This window comes from Capricornis sumatraensis, chromosome 7, assembly GCF_032405125.1.
Source record: "Capricornis sumatraensis isolate serow.1 chromosome 7, serow.2, whole genome shotgun sequence".
Classification (NCBI taxonomy): domain Eukaryota; kingdom Metazoa; phylum Chordata; class Mammalia; order Artiodactyla; family Bovidae; genus Capricornis; species Capricornis sumatraensis.
Genome location: NC_091075.1, coordinates 86,543,830 through 86,563,647, shown reverse-complemented (window position 1 = coordinate 86,563,647; position 19,818 = coordinate 86,543,830). Strand labels below are relative to the sequence as shown.

Sequence of the window (19,818 nt, the reverse complement as noted above, 5' to 3'; positions counted from 1 at the left end):
AAAGACAAATATCATATATTAACTCATATATATGGAATCTAGAAAGATAGTACCAATGATCCTACATGCAGGGCAGCAAAGGAGACACAGACATAAAAATAGACTTTTGGACACAGTGGGAGAAGGACAGTGTGGGATGATTTGAGAGAATAGCATTGAAACATATACATTACCATATGTCAAACAGACTATCTCTTAATTAAGGGAGGAGGACTTTAGCACTCCCACTCTTAATTGTACTCTCCTTTCTCTTAATTGTTAACAACATAAGAAAGTATTTGCATTTTATTTGGCTGTTTATTCTTATATAGCTCGATTATATGTAGTTCCATTCTAAAGGTTGAAAACAAACTGGTTTATTTTTCTTACCTATTTAGATAGGGTTTTGCATTTAAATAGGACAATGTTTTTACAGTTTTGTTGCCACAGTTCTTTTTCAACTTTATTTGTAGGTGGCTTTATTTAGATTTTTTATTTGTAATTGAAATATAATTGTTATATAACATTATGTTAGTTTCAGATGTACAACATAATGGTTGATATTTGTATAAATTGAGAAGGAACACCACCATAAGTGTAGTTAACATAAAACACCACAGGTAGTAATAATTTTTCTTCTTATGATGAGAACTTTTAAGATTTACTCTCTTAGCAACTTTCAAATATACAGTGAAGTCTTAGTAGGTACAGTCACCATGTTATACATTATACCCCAAAGAACTTATTTATTTTATAACTGGAAGTTTGCACCTTTTGACCACCTCAGCCCATTTTGCCTAACACTCATCTCTCACTCCTGGCAACCAGCAATCTGTTCTCTAGATATGAATTTGTGGGTTTTGCTTGTTTGTTTAGATTCTATATCAGTGAGATCATATGGTATTTATCTTTCACTGTCTGACCTACTTCATTTAGCATAAAGCCTTCAAAGTCCATCAGTAAATTGTCAAAAATAGCAAGATTTCATTCTTGTTTGTGTCTGAATAGGTGGCTCAGATGGTAAAGTGTCTGCCTGCAATGTGGGAGACCCAGGTTCGATTCCTGGGTCAAGTAGATCCCCTGGAGAAGGAAATGGCAATCCACTCCAGCATTCTTGCCTGGAAAATCCCATAGACGGAGGAGCCTGATAGGCTACAGTCTATGCGGTCGCAAAGAGTTGGACACGACTGAGCGACTTCACTTCATTTCATGTATATGCCACATCTTCTTTATCCAGTTATTCATTGATGAACACCTAGTTTGCTTCCCTGTCTCGGCTATTGCACGACTAATAGCAGTGGTAGTATGGTTGATTCAGGGATTTAAGTTTGTTCTTTCCCCCATGTGAATAAACAGTTGTTTTAGCACCACTGATTGAATAGTCAGTCCTTTCCTGGTTGATCTGCCATGTCATTTCCACCACAATTCAAGTTTCCATATATGATGTGGAATACTGCTGGGATCTCTAATCTGTTCCATCCATCAGCTTGTTTTTCACTGGGTCAGTACCATGATACTTTAACCTCTACAGTTTGACAATGTGTCAATACATGTTGTATTAATTTCCTAGGACTGCTGTAGCAAATTACAAAAAACTAGTGACTTGAAACAACAGAAATTTATTCCCTCACAGTTATGGAGACCAGAAATCTTAAAATCAAGATGTCAGCAGCTTGGAAGTCTCTAGAGAAGAGTTCTTTGCCTCTTCAAACTTCTGGTAGCCTCAGGCATTCCTTGTCATGTGACTACATGAACTTGATCTCTGTCTCCATCTTCGCCTGGCCTTCTCTGGGTTTCTTTGTTTCTCTACTCTGATAAGGATACTTATCACTGGATTCAAAGTGTTCCTGGATGATGTCTACACTGGTCTCATCTTGATATCCTTAATTACACCTGCAAAGACTCTTTGCCAAGTAAGGGCACATTTACACGTTCCCAGAGTCAAATGTATCTTTAGGGGGCCAGCATTCAACCCATACACCTGGATTTATCATCATCTCTTTCAGGTATACTGTAGTTTTTCTTGTCCTTTTTATTTCCCATACCAAGTAAACACACACACACACACACACACACATCCCCTCATATTAAGGTTTTGATTTAGCGTGCTTCAAATGTAGAAATCTAGAGAAATAATTGACACCATTAATTTATATTTATTTGCTATATTTCAATAGAGCTTTAAAATTATTTTCTTAAATGTCTCATATATCTTAGTTAAATTTAATCCTAGATGATTGTTTCATTCCAATCCGAAAGAAAGTCAATGCCAAAGAATGCTCACACTACCACCAATTGCACCCATCTCACACCCTAGTGAAGTAATGCTCAAAATTCTGAAAGCCAGGCTTCAGCAGTACATGAACTGTGAACTTCCAGATGTTCAAGCTGGTTTTAGAAAAGGCAGAGGAACCAGAGATCAAATTGCCAGCATCCGCTGGATCATTGAAAAAGCAAGAAAGTTCCAGAAAAACATCTATTTCTACTTTATTGACTATGTCAAAGCCTTTGACTGTGTGGATCACAATAAACTGTGGAAAATTCTGACAGAGATGGGAATACCAGACCACCTGACCTGCCTCTTGAGAAACCTATATAAAAGTCAGGAAGCAACAGTTAGAACTGGACATGGAACAACAGACTGGTTCCAAATAGGAAAAGGAGTATGTCAAGGCTGTATATTGTCACCCTGCTTATTTAACTTATATGCAGAGTACATCATGAGAAACGCTGTGCTGGAAGAGACACAAGCTGGAATCAAGATTGCTGGGAGAAATATCAATAATCTCAGATATGCAGATGACACCACCCTTATGGCAGAAAGTGAAGAGGAACTAAAAAGCCTCTTGATGAAAGTGAAAGAGGAGAGTGAAAAAGTTAGCTTAAAACTCAACATTCAGAAAACTAAGATCATGGCATCTGGTCCTATCACTTCATGGCAGATAGATGGGGAAACAGTGGAAACAGTGTCAGACTTTATTTTTGGGGGCTCCAAAATCATTGCAGATGGTGACTGCAGCCATGAAATTAAAAGACGCTTACTCCTTGAAAGGAAAGTTATGACCAACCTAGATAGTATATTGAAAAGCAGAGGCATTACTTTGCCAACTAAAGTCCATCTAGTCAAGGCTATGGTTTTTCCAGTGGTCATGTATGGATGTGAGAGTTGGACTGTGAAGAAAGCTGAGTGCTGAAGAAATGATGCGTTTGAACTGTGATGTTGGAGAAGACACTTGAGAGTCCCTTGGACTGTAAGGAGATCCAACCAGTCCATCCTAAAGGAGATCAGTCCTGGGTGTTCACTGGAAGGACTGATGCTGAAGCTGAAACTCCAATACTTTGGTCACCTCATGCAAAGAGTTGACTCATTTGGAAAGACCCTGATGCTGGGAGGGATTGGGGGCACGAGGAGAAGGGGACGACAGAGGATGAGATGGCTGGATGGCATCACCGACTTGATGGACGTGAGTTTGAGTGAACTCCAGGAGTTGGTGAGGGACAGGTAGGCCTGGCGTGCTGCAGTTCATGGGGTTGCGAAGAATTGGACACGACTGAGCGGCTGAACAGAACTGAACTGAGATGATTGTTTTGTGGTTGTTTGGTTTTATGTGTATATGGGTTTTTTTTTTGTTTTTGGTCATTGTTAATGGATATCTTTTCAAAGTGCATTCTTTAAAAATGGTTTTTACCAGTGTATAGAAATGTGACGAGCTTTTATAACCTCTTTTCACTCTGCCTCCTTTTTCTCATGTGGTATTTCCAAGTGCTGAGTCTCTTCTGGAGCTTTTAGAGCAGAGAGACTCCCTTTGTGGTTGAGTTGCCTTGATCCACAGTCTGGTCCAGTGATTTCCAATTATGGGCACTTTTGTTTCCCTAAAGATATTTTGCAATTCCTGGAGACATTTGTTTGTTGTTGTCATCACACTAGGAGGAAGAAAGCTGCTGGCATCCAGTACCCAGAGGTTCTGACTATTCTTCCAACTTTTACATTCTCCTCCTTGCTCACTATTCTCTGACCATAATAGTCTTCTTTGAGATTCAGTTCAGTTCAGTCACTCAGTCATGTCTGACTCTTTGTGACCCCATGGACTGCGGTACGCCAGGCTTCCCTGTTCATCACCAACGCCCAGGGCTTACTCAAACTCATGTCCATTGAGTCAGTGATGCCATCCAACCATCTCATCCTCTGTCATGCCCTTTTTCTCCTGCCTTCACTCATTCCCAACATCAAGGTCTTTTCAAATGAGTCAGTTCTTGGTATCAGGTGGCCAAAGTATTGGAGTTTCAGCTTCAGCATCAGTCCTTCCAATGAATATTCAGGACTGATTTCCTCTAGGATAGACTGGTTGGATCTCCTTGCTGTCCAAGGGACTCTCAAAAGTCTTCTCTAACACCACATTTCAAAAGCATCAATTCTTTGAGATTACCTACACATTTTTTTCCTTCTATCTGGAACTGCACCCCCTGATCCCACTCTTTCTGTTTCTTACTTCTTCTGATCCTTCTGATCCTTCCTGTATCCTTCATGTATCATGTTACCTTTCTGGAGGTAATTATAGACCCTCAGCCATTATCCTGAATTACTTTACTGTTTTAGTTACCTTTTAGGGGGGGCCACTCTACAGTTTGTGGCATTTTAATTCTCTGACCAGGACTGAACATAGGCCCTCAGCAGTGAGAGTGTAGAGTTCTAACCTCTGGACCACCAGCAAATTCCAGCCTTTGTATTTAATTGTTTATTACTGGCTATCTCTCTATTCTATGAGCCCAGGGACCACAGCATTTTGTTCCTACTCTTTATCCAGTATTGTCACAGTAACAAATCTAGGAAACTCTAGCCAATTGTTCTGAATGAACAGATAAGTTAGAAAAAAGGAAACAATGGGATACAATGAAAGAGTCTTGAAGCACTGCAAAAGCCAGCATTTTTTTTTTCTTCATACCATTGAGTAAGATTAACCATACCTGGAGAATCAATGAATTTATGAAAATGTTACTGTGTACCTCTTTTGTGCAAGCTAATGAAAAATGCCAAGGTCTACATAGTACAGTTCCTTCTTTATTTGGAGTGTATAATATTGTTTATATGTGGAAGTTTAGACATGGACAATATTAGAAAAAGATAATTTATGTAGCAAATGATATGACATATAAGAGCTTACAAGACTGAATGATAATACTAGAGCTGCTATATTGCAAAATACAATAGTTTAATATATGACTCAAACAATCAGTATTTTAGGGGTTCAGAGGAAGTAAACATCTCGTTGAGCTAGCTAAAAGCTTCCTTGGAGAGGAAAGCAGTCTAGTGTGGTTTGGGAAGGGGGTATTTTTTTGTTTGGTTGTTGTGTATGTGTGTGTGTGTGTGTGTGTGTGTGTCTGTGTGTGTGTGTAGCTTTTCCCCTGAAAGAAGCAGGGTATCTGCAGAACTTGTCTGATTACTTTCATGGGTGGGCCCAGAAAGGGATTTCCTAGTTCTCACCAGTAACTACTAATCTTCCGTAAAGACCTAATCTGCATGCAGTTCCCAGCCAGAGGGAAGGCGCAAGCTCAAGCTTGCCAAAGACAATAACTTTTGGTTACTGGGTGTACTTTCAGTCAGGCCACACATATTTTTTCAATTATGCTCTTTTAATTTTGATCCTGGAGTCACATCAAGGACTACAGTTTGTGTCTGATTTTAAGGAAAATGTTTTATTTTCATTTTATCAGATTAAGGGCAGGAGGAGAAGGGGGCAACAGAGGATGAGATGGTTGGATAACAGCATCAATGCAATGGACATGAATTTGAGCTATCTGCTCAGTAAAGGAAAGGGAAGCCTGGCCTACTGTACTCCATGGGGTAGCAAAGAGTCGGATATGACTTAGTGACTGAACCACAACAAATGGGCTTCGTCATTATCTTGTTTAAAATGGAGCACTCTCTAATAATCTTAGGTTTCAGTTCAGTTCAGTTCAGTCTCTCAGTAGTGTTCAGTCTTTGTGACCAAATGGACTGCAGCTTGACAGGCCTCCCTGTCCATCACCAACTCCCAGAGTTTACCCAAACTCATGCCCATTGAGTCAGTGATGCCATCCAACCATCTCATCCTCTGTTGCACCCTTCTCCTGTCTTCAATCTTTCCCAGCATCAGGGTCTTTTCCAGTGAGTCAGCTCTTCATATCAGGTGGCCAAATTATTGGAGTTTCAGCTTCAACATTAGTCCTTCCAATGAACACTCAGAACTGATCTCTTTTAGGATGGACTGGTTGGATCTCCTTGTAGTCCAAGGGATGCTCAAGAGTCTTCTCCAACACCACAGTTCAAACGCATCAATTCTTCGGCACTCAGCTTTCTTTATAGTCCAACTCTCACATCCATACATGACTACTGGAAAAATTGTAGCCTTGACTAGAGGGACCTTTGTTGGCAAAGTAATGTCTCTGCTTTTTAATATGCAGTCTAGGTAGGTCATAACTTTCCTTCCAAGGAGTAAGCATCTTTTAATTCCATGATTTCAATCACCATCTACAGTGATTTTGGAGCCCCCCAAAATAAAGTCTGCCACTGTTTCCACCGTTTCCCCATCTATCTGCCATGAAGTGATGAGACCAGATGCCATGATCTTACTTTTATGAATGTTGAGCTTTAAGCCAACTTTTTCACTCTCCTCTTTCACCTTTATCAAGAGGCTCTTTAGTTCTTCTTCACTTTCTGCAATAAGGGTGTTGTCATCTGCATATCTGAGGTTATTGATATTTCTCCCAGCAATTTTGATTCCAGCTTGTACTTCCTCCAGCCCAGTGTTTCTTATGATGTACTCTGCATATAAGTTGAATAAGCAAGGTGACAATATACAGCCTTGACATACTCTTTTTCTTATTTGGAACCAGTCTGTTGTTCCATGTCCAGTTCTAACTGTTGCTTCCTGACTTGCATACAGATTTTTCAAGAGGCAGGTCAAGTGGTAGGGTATTCCCATCTCTTTCAGAATTTTACACAGTTTATTGTGATCCACACAGTCAAAGGCTTTGGTATAGTTATTAAAGCATAAATAGATGTTTTTCTGGAACTCTCTTGCTTTCTCCATGATCCAGTGGATGTTGGCAAATTGATCTCTGATTCCTCTGCCTTTTCTAAAACCAGCTTGAACATCTGGAAGTTCACGATTCACATATTGCTGAAGTCTGGCTTGGAGAATTTTGAGCATTACTTCACTAGTGTGTGAGATGAGTGCAATTGTGCAGTAGTTTGAACGTTCTTTGGCATTGCCTTTCTTTGGGATTGGAATGCACACTGACCTTTTCCAGTCCTGTGGCCACTGCTGAGTTTTCCAAATGTGCTGGCATATTAAGTGCAGCACTTTCACTGCATCATCTTTTAGGATTTGAACTAGTTCAGTGAAAATTCCATTGCCTCCACTAGCTTTATTCATAGTGATGTCTCCTAAGGCCCACTTGACTTCACATCCCACGATGTCTGGCTCTAGGTGAGTGGTCACACCATTGTGATTATCTGGGTCATGAAGATCTTTTTTGCACAGTTCTTCTGTGTATTCTTGCCACCTCTTCTTAGTATCTTCTGCTTCTGTTAGGTCCATACCATTTCTATCCTTTATTGTGCCCATCTTTGCATGAAATGTTCCCTTGGTATCTCTAATTTTCTTAAAGCGGTCTCTAGTCTTTCCCATTCTATTGCTTTCCTCTACTTCTTTGCACTGATCGCTGAGGAAGACTTTCTTATCTCTCCTTGCTATTCTTTGGAACTCTGCATTTAAATGGGTATATCTTTCCTTTTTTCCTTTGTATTTTGCTTCTCTTCTTTTGACAGCTTTTTGTAAGGGCTCCTCAGAGAGCCATTTTGCTTTTTTTGCATTTCTTTTTCTTGGGGATGGTCTTAATCCCTGTATCCTGTACAATGTCACGAACCTCCATCCATACTTCATCAGGTACTCTGTCAATCAGATCTAGTCCCTTAAATCTATTTCCCATTTCCATTGTATAATTGTAAAGTATTTGATTCAGGTCATACCTGAATGGTCTAGTGGTTTTCTCTACTTTCTTCAATTTAAGTCTGAATTTAGAAATAAGGAGTTTATAATCTGAGCCAAAGTCAGCTCCTGGTCTTGTTTTTGCTGACTGTATAGAGCTTCTACATCTTTGACTGCAAAGAATGTAATCAGTTTGATTTCAGTATTGACATCTGGTGATGTCCATGTGTAGGGTCTTCTCTTGTGTTCTTGGAAGAGGGTGTTTGCTACTCCAAGGACAAATTTGTCTGTTTCTCCAGGTGTTTCTTGACTTCCTACTTTTGCATTCCAGTCCCCTATAATGAAAATGATATCTTTTTGGTGGTATTAGTTCTAAAAGGTCTTGTAGGTCTTCATAGAACCTTTCAACTTCAGCTTCTGCAGCATTATTGGTCTGGGTATAGACTTAGGTTACCCTGATATTGAGTGGTTTGCCTTGGAAATGAACAGAGATCATTCAGTTGTGGATGTGGCTCTTGATGCACACAAGGTGCAATGCTATAAAGGGCTATCTTGCATAGGAACCTGGAATGTTAGGTCCATGAATCAAAGCGAATTGGAAGTGGTCAAACAGGAGATGGCCAGAGTGAACGTCAACATTTTAGGAATCAGGGAACTAAAATGGACTGGAATGGGTGAATTTAACTCAGATGAGCATCATATATACTACTGTGGGCAAGAATCCCTTAGAAGAAATGGAGTAACCATCATAGTTAACAAAAGAGGCCAAAATGCAGTACTTGGATGCAACCTCAAAAACAACAGAATGATCTCTGTTAGTTTCCAAGCCAAACCATTCTTAAGTTTAGACCATTAAAAAAAAGAAGGATACAATTAATTTTTTGTAATTTGGACTAAATATAACATTTACTTATATATACTGATCTTCCAGTAGATAAATATAAACATAGATTTAACTTCTCCAGAAATTGGTTACAACAATGATTAGGTGTCCAAAAAGAAGTGATTCCCTTAGCCTTGTTAAACTAGAAGCAGAAAAAAAGCAAATTCCTAGGAGATTATCTTTTATTAGGTTTAGATTCAGGAAATAAAAGATGCTTTGAGGACTTCTTTAAGGGCTTCCTGCCCCCAAACCTCTACCCCCACCAACCTGAAAATCTGTCATCAGGCATATAAGTAACTTGGGGTTGTCAATGTCACTTAATGCTTAAGAATACAAGATCTCGAGCCAGATATCCTGGGTTCACATGGCAGAACAACCACTTCCAATGCCAATTTAGACAATTAAGTGTCTTGAGCTTCAGTTTTTTTCACCTATAAAATGGGACTGATGAGAATAAAGAAAATACTCTCCTCATAAGGCTGTATGAAGTTGACTAAGGAGTTGGTCCAATGCCTACCATGTAGTATGGACTTAATACATGTAAGCTATTATTAGTGGCTACACCAATAGTGTACTATACCAGAATCTACTCATTTTTTAAATAGAGGTCAACTCCTCAAGGGACCATGGTCTCATTAATATCACATTTTAGTTCAAATAGATTCTTAGTAATTTCTTACACTCTGATATGACAGAATCCTGATCCTTTCCTACAGTGCCATTATGTACACAGTTCAGAATTTCAGAGGCCATTTATATTAAAGTGCTAAAAATCTTAAGGGCTTCCCAGATGACTCAGTGGTAAAGAATCTGCCTGCCAAAGCAGGATGCAGGAGATCTGGGTTTGATCCCTGGGTTGAGAAGATCCTCTGAAGAAGGGACTGGTTACTTACTCCAGTATTCTTGCCTGGGGACATCCATGGACAGATGAGCAGAGGCTATGATCCATAAGATCACAAAAGAGTCAGACATGTGAGCACGGCTGCATATATGCAGAGATCTTAACATCACATATTCTCCTTGTTCCTTGAGAAATGAAAATGAAATGTGTTCTGAAAAGCTTAGTGAATCATAAGTGACATAAATCAGAACTGTTACAAACCCCTGGAATGACCACTTATGAAGGGGGTGGGAGTCACTACTGGGGTCTCCTGGCTTCCGCCTTGCTTTAAATTCCCACAGAGTTTAACTTACCCTTGGCAACATGATTTGCAGATAAAGCAAAAACAACCATGTTGTTATTTTCTCTCCTTTATGGTACTCTTGAACTTTCATTCATTTTCTCACTTATTCATTCATTTATTTAATCCATCTAACATACATTGAGCATTTACTGTGGACCAGGCATTGTGTCAAACAATAAACATACAGTCCAGAGCGGGAAAGACAATTGTAAACCAGTGGATAATTGCTACAATAGAATCATGTGCAAGATGCTGGGGTGGCTTCAGTTCAGTTCAGTTCAGTCACTCAGTCATTTCCAACTCTTTGCAACCCCATGGACTGCAGCATGACAGACCTGCCTGTCCATCACCAACTTCAAGAGTTTACCCAAACTCATGCCCATTGAGTCGATGATGCCATCCAACAATCTCATCTTCTGTAATCCCCTTCTCCTGCCCTCAAAAGGATCAAGTCTTCAGCGCTCAGCTTTCTTTATAGTCCAATTCTCACATCCATACATGACTACTGGAAAAACTGTAGCCTGGACTAGATGGACCTTTGTTGTCAAAGTAATATCTCTGCTTTTTAATATGCAGTCTAGGTTGCTCATAACCATAACTTTCCTTCCAAGGAGAAAGAGTCTTTTAATTTCATGGCTGCAGTCACCATCTGCAGTGATTTGGGAGCCAAAAAATAAAAGATAAATAAAGTCTGCCACTGTTTCCACTGTTTCTCCATCTATTTACCATGAAAAGGAGAATTTAATTTTGTTTGAGGAAGGCAAGTCAAAGACAAGTTAGTTGTCACTGAAGAATACCATAATTGTCATTGAAGAAACTTACCTGAAAAAAAAGTATACTGAAGGAAGAGGGAAATGAGTGTGCAAAACTGTAAAGGTGTGAACCAGGACAGTAAGACTAGGAAAGAACAGGTAATAAAGAAGATAATAGGAGTAGGATTAAAAAAGGACCATGATATGCAGATGATACCACTCTAATGGCAGAATGCAAAGAAGAACTAAAGAATTTCTTGATGAGGATAAAAGAGGGTAATGAGAAAGCTGGATTAAAATTCAACATTCAAAAAAGTAAGATCATGGCATGCAGTCCCATAACTTTCTGGCAATCAGATGGAGAAAAAATGGAAACAGTGACAGTCTTTATTTTTTTGGGCCCCCAAAAGCACTGTGGATGGTGACTGCATCCGTAAAACAAGAATTTGCTTGCTCCTTGGAAGAAAAGCTATAACAAACCTAGACACTGTATTAAAAAGCAGAGACATCACTTTGCTCACAAAAGTCCATATAATCAAAGCTATGGTTTTTCCAGTAGTTATATACAGATGTAAGTGTTGGACCATAAAGATAGATGAGGGACAAAGAATTGATACTTTTGAACTGTAGTGCTGGAGAAGATTCTTGAGAGTCCCTTGGACTGCAAGGAGATCAAACCAGTCAATCCTAAAGAAAATTAACCCTGAATATTAATTGGAAGGACTGATGCTGAAGCTGAAGCTCCAATACTTTGGCCACCTGATGTGAAGAACTGACTCATTAGAGAAGACCCTGATGCTGGGAAAGAGTGAAGGCAGAAGGTGAAGGGGATGACAGAGGATGAGATGGTTGAATGGCATCACCAATTCAATGGCCATGAGTCTGAGTAAACTCTGGGAGATAATGAAGAACAGAGAAGCCTGGCATGCTGTGGTCCATGGGGTCTCAAAGAGTCAGATACAACTGAGTGACTAAACAGCAACAACAACAAGGCCCATGAAGGGTTAAGACTGTGGAGCTCATACTAAGAGACACTGGGTTTCAAGCAGGAGTGTAATATACTCAGACTTGTGCTTTAGGGATCTCATCCTGGCTGCTGGCATATTGGGTAACAAGTAGGGGAGGAAAGACAGAGTTGAATCACATAAAGGTGCCAGTGAGGGGAACACTGCAAAAGCCTGAACACAAGTTTTGAAGGAGCTGATTTTTAGACCACAGCAGTGAGATGGAAGGAAGAGAGGGAAATTCAGTATTAAATGAGGTAAAATCTACTGAGCACTGTTATTAATTTAGAGGAATCAAGGAGAAGGAAGAATCTATTGGGCAAGGGAACCAATATTCCCTCTTCCCAAAGAAGGCAAGATTACCATGGAACTAGTCCCTACGTAAACTTACATGGACCTGCAATTTCTGAATTTTGACTTTCACTCTGGTGTTTGTTGTTTTTTTTTTAATCTTTTCAGGCAGTGCCTCAATACTCTTTTGGGGATCAGGTAACTTTAGGAGATAATTTCACAGAATATCCAAAATCCTTCGATGGTTCAGACTAGAAAAGCCAAGTAATAAAATGCTGACAGTATGAAGTGTGATGAAATATAGACCTGCCAAAGAGAAGATTAACAAGTGAGGGTATCAGAGTCACATGACAGATGTTGATACATATTATGTCAAATGCTCTCATGAGGGATATTCATGTGAGAAATAAGCAAATTGATACCAATAGAGATTAGAATGCCATATTGGAGAATGAGGAAAATATATGGTAGGTGAATGCTGCCTTGAAAAATAGCACCAATAGTTTAAATTATTTGACAATCAAAATGAACATTACGAATAGTGTTTAGTATATCAGGCAATGTGTGACATGTGGTATACATTGTTTTTTTTTTATCCTCAAAACAACTCTACAACGTACATGACTCTGTTACATCATGTTAGAGCAGAATCAAACTATAATGATAAGATTGTTCAGTTTTACAAGGATTAGACCTTGGTTTAAGTCTTACCACTGCATATAGCCAGTTCACAAGTCTGGGAACAAACGCATCCTTAACTTTTCCATATGTCTCTAGATAAGATGAAGAGTAACATTTTCTTAGGATTAACACTTTAAATTTTTTTCTATTCAGATGTCTAGGATATTTCAACATTCTGGAGAGGGTCGGTTTATCAAATCTCATGTTATCAAATTAAGGTATGTAAACTTGGCTTGGGGCTTCCCAGGTGGCAGCAGTGGTAAAGAATCTGCCTGCCAATGAAAGAGATGCAGGAGACATGGTTTCGATCCCTGGGTTGGAAAGATCCCCTGGAGGAGGGCATGGCAACTCACTCTGATATTCTTGCCTAGAGAATCCCATGGCCAGAGGAGCCTGGTGGACTATAGTCCTAGGGTCTCAAAGAGTTGGACACCACTGAAGTGACTTAGCACATAAAGGCCAGCCCCTTTTGATTATCCTCACTTTAAGCCTACCCAAAATCAGACTAGGATTTTCTCTTCAATAAGGTTTTACCTGCATTATTTTATTTCTAATCCCTTTTCACTCTTTGTTCTGATAAAAGGCAACATATATAAATTGAAGGTATGCACTATCAGAGACTAAAATAAGTTACTGAAATTTATCCTGAATATATTTTAATAGAATATCCAAAAGGCTTGGCATTTACTGAAATAATATATCTCGTTTTCTATCAATTTTGATAAAAATTGATGAAATTTTAAAAATTTTATTGTGGATATCAATCAGTTTACACACATACATATTTATACACACGAGCTTCAGAGGTAGTGCAGAGATAAAGAATCCACCTGCAAGGCAGGACACTCAGATTTGATCCCTGAGTCAGGAAGATCCCCTGAAGAAGGAAATGGCAACCTACTCCAGTATTCTTGCCTGGAAAATCCCATGAACAGAGGAGTCTGGCAGGCTACAGACCATGGGATTGCAAAGAGTCAGACACAACTTAGTAGCTAAACAACATATATATCTATATAATATATCTATATATATGTTGATATATACACATGTGATAACATGCATATACATATATATGTAAATACACATATATATTTGTAATACTTATTTACTTCACTTCTTGATGGTAAATATACATATGGTCAGGAGCCCATGTCTTTTCTATCCCCTTTCCCCTTTCTACTCTCCTTTCTTCCTTCATTTTTTATATATTTCCAATTAAATTTGTTCTCAAAATATAACTAGAGGGTTTCTAGACCTCTACACATTATTGTAAATTTTTATATTTGAACTTATCAAATGATCTCCTTTTATAATTTCTTTTTTTAATCATCCATGTTTCAAACTCATATTAACTGACTACTAAGCCCCTTAACACCAATGGCTTAACACAATAAAGATCTATTTAATTTCCACAGTACAGTCCAAACAGAAGTGGCATAAGTGGCTGTAGGAATGATTGGGATTGTAGAATGGACTTGCCCACTGAATCTCTGGTTGGCAAATAAGGGAAGAGTGAACGCATGGAGGATGGTACAGGAGGGCCAGGTCTGGGAGCAGGGTACATCATTTCTTCCCACATTTCACTGTCCAGGATTCACTAGAGAGTTTCAATAAACTGCAAGGAAGGCTAGGAAATGAAATTTAGCTCTTGCTTAGAAGGCAAAGCTTAGCAGAAGGGTTTGGTGAATGCAAAGCTTTGTCTTTTCCACACCACAACAGAGGAGTAATGACCTTGGTTACAACTTGGTTCAGAATCCCTTAAAAAGCAAATCACTTAAGTGCATGTATAGAGCATGATTTCATGAACCTCTCCTCCTCCCACAACCTCCTCTTTTTGAAGTTCAAAAAAGTTATGAAACTAAAATTATCGCATAGCTAGATGGTGAGCTAAGTTAGAGGCAAGAATAATGTTTTTTCCAGCTATTTATTTTAGCTGGTATTCCTAGAGATCATTTAAAAATCTGATATGCACACATTCCACTCACTATGTTTCTTTAAATCTAGTGTGAATCTAGTTTAAATCTAGTGTGAATCTAGTGTGTAAAACTAGTTCCTGGTTAGAGAACTGACTTTATTATGATTACCTCTATCTGCTTTTTCCTCTTTAGTCCAGATCAAAATGGTATGAACATTCTTATGGTGCTTGTGTTTCGATTCCCATCTACCGATAGTGCTGAGCAAGTCAGGAAAAAAATTGAAAGGATTCTATATCAAAGTCTGAAGAGAGAACCGATGCCTTTAACTATATACAAACCATCATTTACACTCACACGTAAGTCCTTTTACCATCTTTGTGGTTTCTTCCCTTCACAATCTTTTTTTTATTTTTCATAAGAATTCAGGTCAATGTATTCTCTCATTTCAAGAATTCACCCTTGATGAATGTATGTCAGTGTAGATTAAAACTAAAATAAAAATTCGCTATGAGGTAAAGTCTAGTTTTATGATTTTTTTTTCATATTTAACTTTGGCATCACTATGGGTTTTTAATTCACCCCTGTGTAAGAATTTTCACGTTGGATCTTTTCAAAAGCCTGAAAGGGTAGGCATTAATTGCACCATTTTAAGGAAGCTAGACTCAGGGGAGGTGTCAGACAGGACCTGCAAGCATTGGCGGCAGGGGGCGGCGGGGGCGGTAATAAAGCACAGGTATCATGACTCCCAGAGGCCAGTACTGGGGGTTAGCTTCCATAGTATCAAAGAAACAGAATCTTTATGAAGGTTGAAGCCTGTTGGAAGAAACACTAACATGAACCATAAAGAGATTCTCTCTAACTTATTTCCAATTTAAAACAATTGTAGTCATCTCCTCACAGATTCTTCACAATACAAACTCAGAAAAGCTGTCGTTTCATTTTCCCCCCAAAGCAGAAAAAAATGGAGCTCTAAAAGGTTATGAAAGTAAAACTAAAACTGCCTCACAGCTAGTGGGAATCCAAACTGAGAGACATTTCCGTTTTTCTGTACCAACACAAAATTAGAGAAAGTAGAATAATGTATTTCAAATAAGACTATAAGTGCCAAGATCAGGGACTGTGTCTTTTTATTTTCCTATTCCTCCCCCTGAACTCTAGCATATGTCTCACAGGCATTAGGTATTCCAACTCTGTTCATTGTTTCTAATTAAGTATTTCCAAATGTGGTTGCCTCTGATTTAATTCCAAAAAATAAGGCTTGTCCTTTAGATCTTAAATCGTTTCCCTTCCCAACAACTATGAATTTAAAAAACAGATTGTCTAATTTCTCTGTTGGTAGAAAACCAGGACAATCCTTTAAATACATTTTGATAGAATCCCCATGCACAATAGTGATAGCTTCTTCATAGAGTAATCAGAAATGATGAAGAATATGGTATCCACCTTTATTTTAAAATCAATTATATTCCAAGGAAAAACATGGCATTTTCCAGCACTCTGTAAATGGCAATCTCAAACTAAATCTCAATTCCTGGTAATATAATTGTGCCTAACACATGATTATATAAGCTCAAGTAAAATATCCACCATAAATTAAAATTGTAGAGTTTCTTATTTTACAATTTTAAAAATCATTTTTCAGCCTTCCTGGTCATGTATACTGACTTTTTATTATAAAGGTTGTTTTCATTGATTGTATTAAATGATATTCTATGACCATCCTTGATAACCAAACTTCTACCACATACATTTTCTTCTGCTACATACAAAGCTCACATTAAATAAAGAGAAGTAAAATGTCCAGGAGACTTCTAATAGGATTTGGGGCTCACATTCCTCTTAGGGGAAAATCAGTATTCTTGCAGAAAATATGATATACTTTCCTACTTTCTAGCAAATAAAACAAATACCAAACCACCCCAATCAAATGAAACTGACTATAAAGGAACACTAAGATAAATTTGAAGGGGAAAAGGTGTCACAGAAGGGAGACATAAAGTGGAGGGAGAAATAGGGGGCTGGCTGTATACAAGAGACCTTCATGCCTCCAGTACCTGCTGACTTCCACCGTATTCACTGTGAGAGTCATCCTCAGTGAGAGAAGCCATCAGCCTGCAAGGACCAAGTTCCCACCCTTTGTAGTCAAAGGCCTGGGAGTTGGTCTGTGAGGGACCTGGGATGCCTATCAACCTGGCTTCCAGCCATATGCCTAACACACATAGGCCAGTCCAGCTGCTACAGTGAACACCAGTTGTGATGGGAATAGAGGTCGTTTCCCTTAGTTTTATCGGAACTCCCACAGAAATCAATCATGGACATTTATCCTAATCATTCTTTCCTCATTTCCTAACTTCCGTTTTTTTGGTTTCTTAGCGAAAATCAGAAAACAAAATGCTACCTTTTTAGGGTAAAATTATACATTTTGAACCAAATCAGAGTAGAGGGTTATTTATATATTTCTTGGTTACAAAAATATCTTATATGGATTCTTTGGGCAATAAGCATTTTATAGTAACCATTTGAACAAAATCACATGAAAATAGGAACATACACTGCCACCAACTAATTCACGTTTTGTTTATTCCAGCTATCGACAACAAGAAGATGAGGAATCTTCTCAACAGCCGTAAGTTCCAAAGCCCATGACTAACTGTCTATTTCATAGCAAAGATAATTAATAAAAGCCCAGAAAGTTACAAGTAGAATTTACCACATTCTTTTTTGAGGTATAATTGATATAACATTGTATTAGTTTTGAACATACAATGTATAATTATTTGTTATCTGTATTTGAAAATGATCATAACAGTAATACCAAGCTGTTTTTTTTCTGTTGTAAACCACTTATCTTTTTATTATGTTTTATTACTGTTGACATTTTAAGACATTTAAATTTATACATTTATGCCAAATATAATTTTTAGTGTTTTGACTTACAGAATGTGGTAAAAAAAATTACACAGTATTCTTGATATTACATACATAACATATATAGCTATATTTCTAACATCTTGCATGCATGTGTGCTAAGTTCCATTGGTCGTGTTCAACTCTTTGTGACCCTATGGCCCATAGACCGCCAGGTTCCTCTGTCCATGGGATTCTCCAGACAAGAGTACTGGAGTGGGTTACCATGCCCTTCCCAAGGAAATCTTCCCTACCCAGGGATGAAACCTGCATCTCTATGTCTGCTGCATTGGCAGGTGGATTCTTTACCACTAGAGCCACCTGGGAAGACCAATTTCACATTTTACTTATCACTAATCTTTACATGGACTTCCCAGGTGACTCAGAGGTAAAGAATCCACGTGCCAATGCAGGAGACACAGGAGATACAGGCTCGATCCCTGGGTCAGGAAGATCCCTTTGAGGAGGAAATGGCAAACCATTCCAGTATTCTTGCCTGGATAATCCCATGGACAGAGGAGCTGGCAGGCTACAGTCCATGAGGTGGCAAAGAGTCAGACATGACTGAGCACCAGCACAAACTTTACGTACTCTATTACTAATCTTTTTCAGAACAATATGTTCCATTTTATCCCAACAGTCACAGTCATTTACCCATCACTAAAGTCTCTTGCTTGATCGTTGTTCAGTCACTAAACCATGGCTGATTCTTTGTGACCCAAAGGACAGAAACATGCTAGGCTTCTTTGTCCTTCACTATCTCTGGAACTTTGCTCAGATTCGTGTCTATTGAGTCAGTGATGCTATCTAACCATTTCATCCTCTGACGCTCTCTTCTCCTTTTGCCTTCAATCTTTCCCAGCATCAGGGTCTTTTCCAGAGAGTCAGCTCTTCACGTCAGGTGTCCAAATTGTCGGAACTTAGCTTCAGGATCAAAGTTTCTTGTTATACATTTACTATTTCGCTTTCTTGAGTCTTGATTTAAATTCACCTTTTTGCTTGTTACACTGTGTCTTTAAGTTGTTTTTCGGTTAAGACAACTACATAGATGGTGTATTTTTGAGAACTTGCATATATCAGAATCTCTTTCCATTGCCTTTATGTTAATGTTTTATAGGATTCTTGGATCGTAAATTTTCTCAAATAACTATGTGCATATAATTCCACCTTCTTCTAGTGTATTGTTATAGAGCAGAAGTCTAAGGCTGGTGTGATTTTTATTCTTTTAAGTTATCTTTTTAGTTCCTGGAAGAAGGTAGGAAATCTTTATCCTATAACATTTTTTTTTTTTTTTTTTGTCAAGAGATCTAGATGTGTATTTGACACTGAACCTTGTCTGGGACACTATCAGATTTTCAACTTGAACACTGTTTTTTCTCATCCTGGAAAAATATTCTTCCTTTATAAATTTGATAATTGACTCTGTTTTGATTGTTTTTTTTTTCTTCCTCAGGAACACAAATAATTTTTTATCTGAATGTCCATTTACTGAACTCTATGACGATCATTATTTCTAGTTCCAGTTCAGTTTCAGTGCATTATGAAAGATCTCATCAGATTTATACTCCTGACAACCTCTTACCTGAGTTGTCTGGTGTCACATTTTCTCTTCTCCTATGGGGATTTATTATCTGTTATGACATTTCTGTGATTTCTTGAATTTTCTTGATTGACATACAAATCTTTTGTTGTGTGTGCTCTTATCAGAGTGTATTTTCCCCTTATGTTTGGCTACCTTTGTTTTGTTAAGGTCATGTTTTCTTGAATATCTTTGCTGATACCCAGCAGAAGTTCTGAAAATTTCTGAGGAAAATTTTCAGTGATATGTCTGTCTTCTAAGTTTATATATCATCTTATTTTGAGGATTTTAACCATGCCCTACAGTTAGATATAGGATTAAATTTGGATTTTAAAAACAGAGTATATGAAAACTACATCAACTGCCCACTTTAGGGCACCACCAGTTCCAGCATTCACTGGTGCCAGTGCTTTCTGTCATTCTCTGTTTAAATTGCATTTCATAAGTCCAGTCACAGTGCTATAAAAAATACCTACCATAGACTGGGTAGTGTATAAACAGCAGAAATATATTGTTAATAGTTACGGAGGCTAGAAGTCTGAGATTGTTGTGAGGTGAGGGCCCACTTCCTACTCATAGATTCTTGCTACACAGTCAAGTGGTGGAAGGGGCTAGGGGTTCCTCTGCAGACTATTTTACAAGGTACTGATCCATTCATGAGAGCTCCACTCT

The 19,818-nt window shown here is 38.4% G+C and overlaps 1 protein-coding gene across 1 annotated transcript in view; it reads left to right on the top strand.

Annotated features, from left to right (window-relative positions):
• The window catches only part of LOC138081835 (transmembrane protease serine 11F-like), a 139,737-nt gene that overhangs the window by 105,446 nt on the left and 14,473 nt on the right, over positions 1-19,818 (top strand). Inside the window, exons 8-10 of the mRNA XM_068974955.1 lie at positions 12,898-12,962; positions 14,853-15,016; positions 17,248-17,286. Of these exons, the coding sequence (XP_068831056.1) occupies positions 12,898-12,962; positions 14,853-15,016; positions 17,248-17,286 (268 nt within the window). The remainder of the gene's footprint in view (positions 1-12,897; positions 12,963-14,852; positions 15,017-17,247; positions 17,287-19,818) is intronic.